The sequence below is a fragment of the Nestor notabilis genome, unplaced genomic scaffold, assembly GCF_000696875.1.
Source record: "Nestor notabilis isolate BGI_N333 unplaced genomic scaffold, ASM69687v1 scaffold18504, whole genome shotgun sequence".
In the NCBI taxonomy this organism is placed as follows: Eukaryota; Metazoa; Chordata; class Aves; order Psittaciformes; family Psittacidae; genus Nestor; species Nestor notabilis.
The window spans coordinates 14,317-14,647 of record NW_009924544.1 but is presented as its reverse complement, the minus strand read 5'-3'; the positions used below and the strand labels follow the sequence as shown (position 1 = coordinate 14,647).

Here is a 331-nt window from a genome sequence, read left to right as displayed (position 1 = left end):
CTATGGGCCTGCCGGTCCCTCAGGCTGCCCCGGCATCTGTCCCAGAGTGCAGCTCACCTCCACAGCATCCCTCACACCTCTCTTTTTTCCTAGGGTGCTTCGGAAATTTCACTACCTGCTCAACCCGCGCCAAGTGTACAACCTGGACCGCGGCGGGCCTGCGCCAGGGTACGGAGATGCTGCATCCAGTCCTCTGCCCCCTCCCCTGGCCCCTCCACCCCTACATCACTCCTTGTCTCTCCTGGCTCTCTCCAGGCTGAGCTTCTTTCGGGACACTCCAGATTTCCGCGTCCTGGCCTGCGGCGCGGATGGCCTCGTGGGCTGGGTGCTG

At 63.7% G+C, this 331-nt stretch overlaps 1 protein-coding gene across 1 annotated transcript in view; it reads left to right on the top strand.

Annotated features, from left to right (window-relative positions):
- Nucleotides 1-331, top strand: part of LOC104404265 (diacylglycerol kinase gamma-like) — an 18,383-nt gene that overhangs the window by 8,639 nt on the left and 9,413 nt on the right. The window contains exons 15-16 of the mRNA XM_010012652.1: nucleotides 94-168; nucleotides 256-331. The exon at nucleotides 256-331 is cut by the window's right edge and continues 1 nt beyond it. Of these exons, the coding sequence (XP_010010954.1) occupies nucleotides 94-168; nucleotides 256-331 (151 nt within the window). The remainder of the gene's footprint in view (nucleotides 1-93; nucleotides 169-255) is intronic.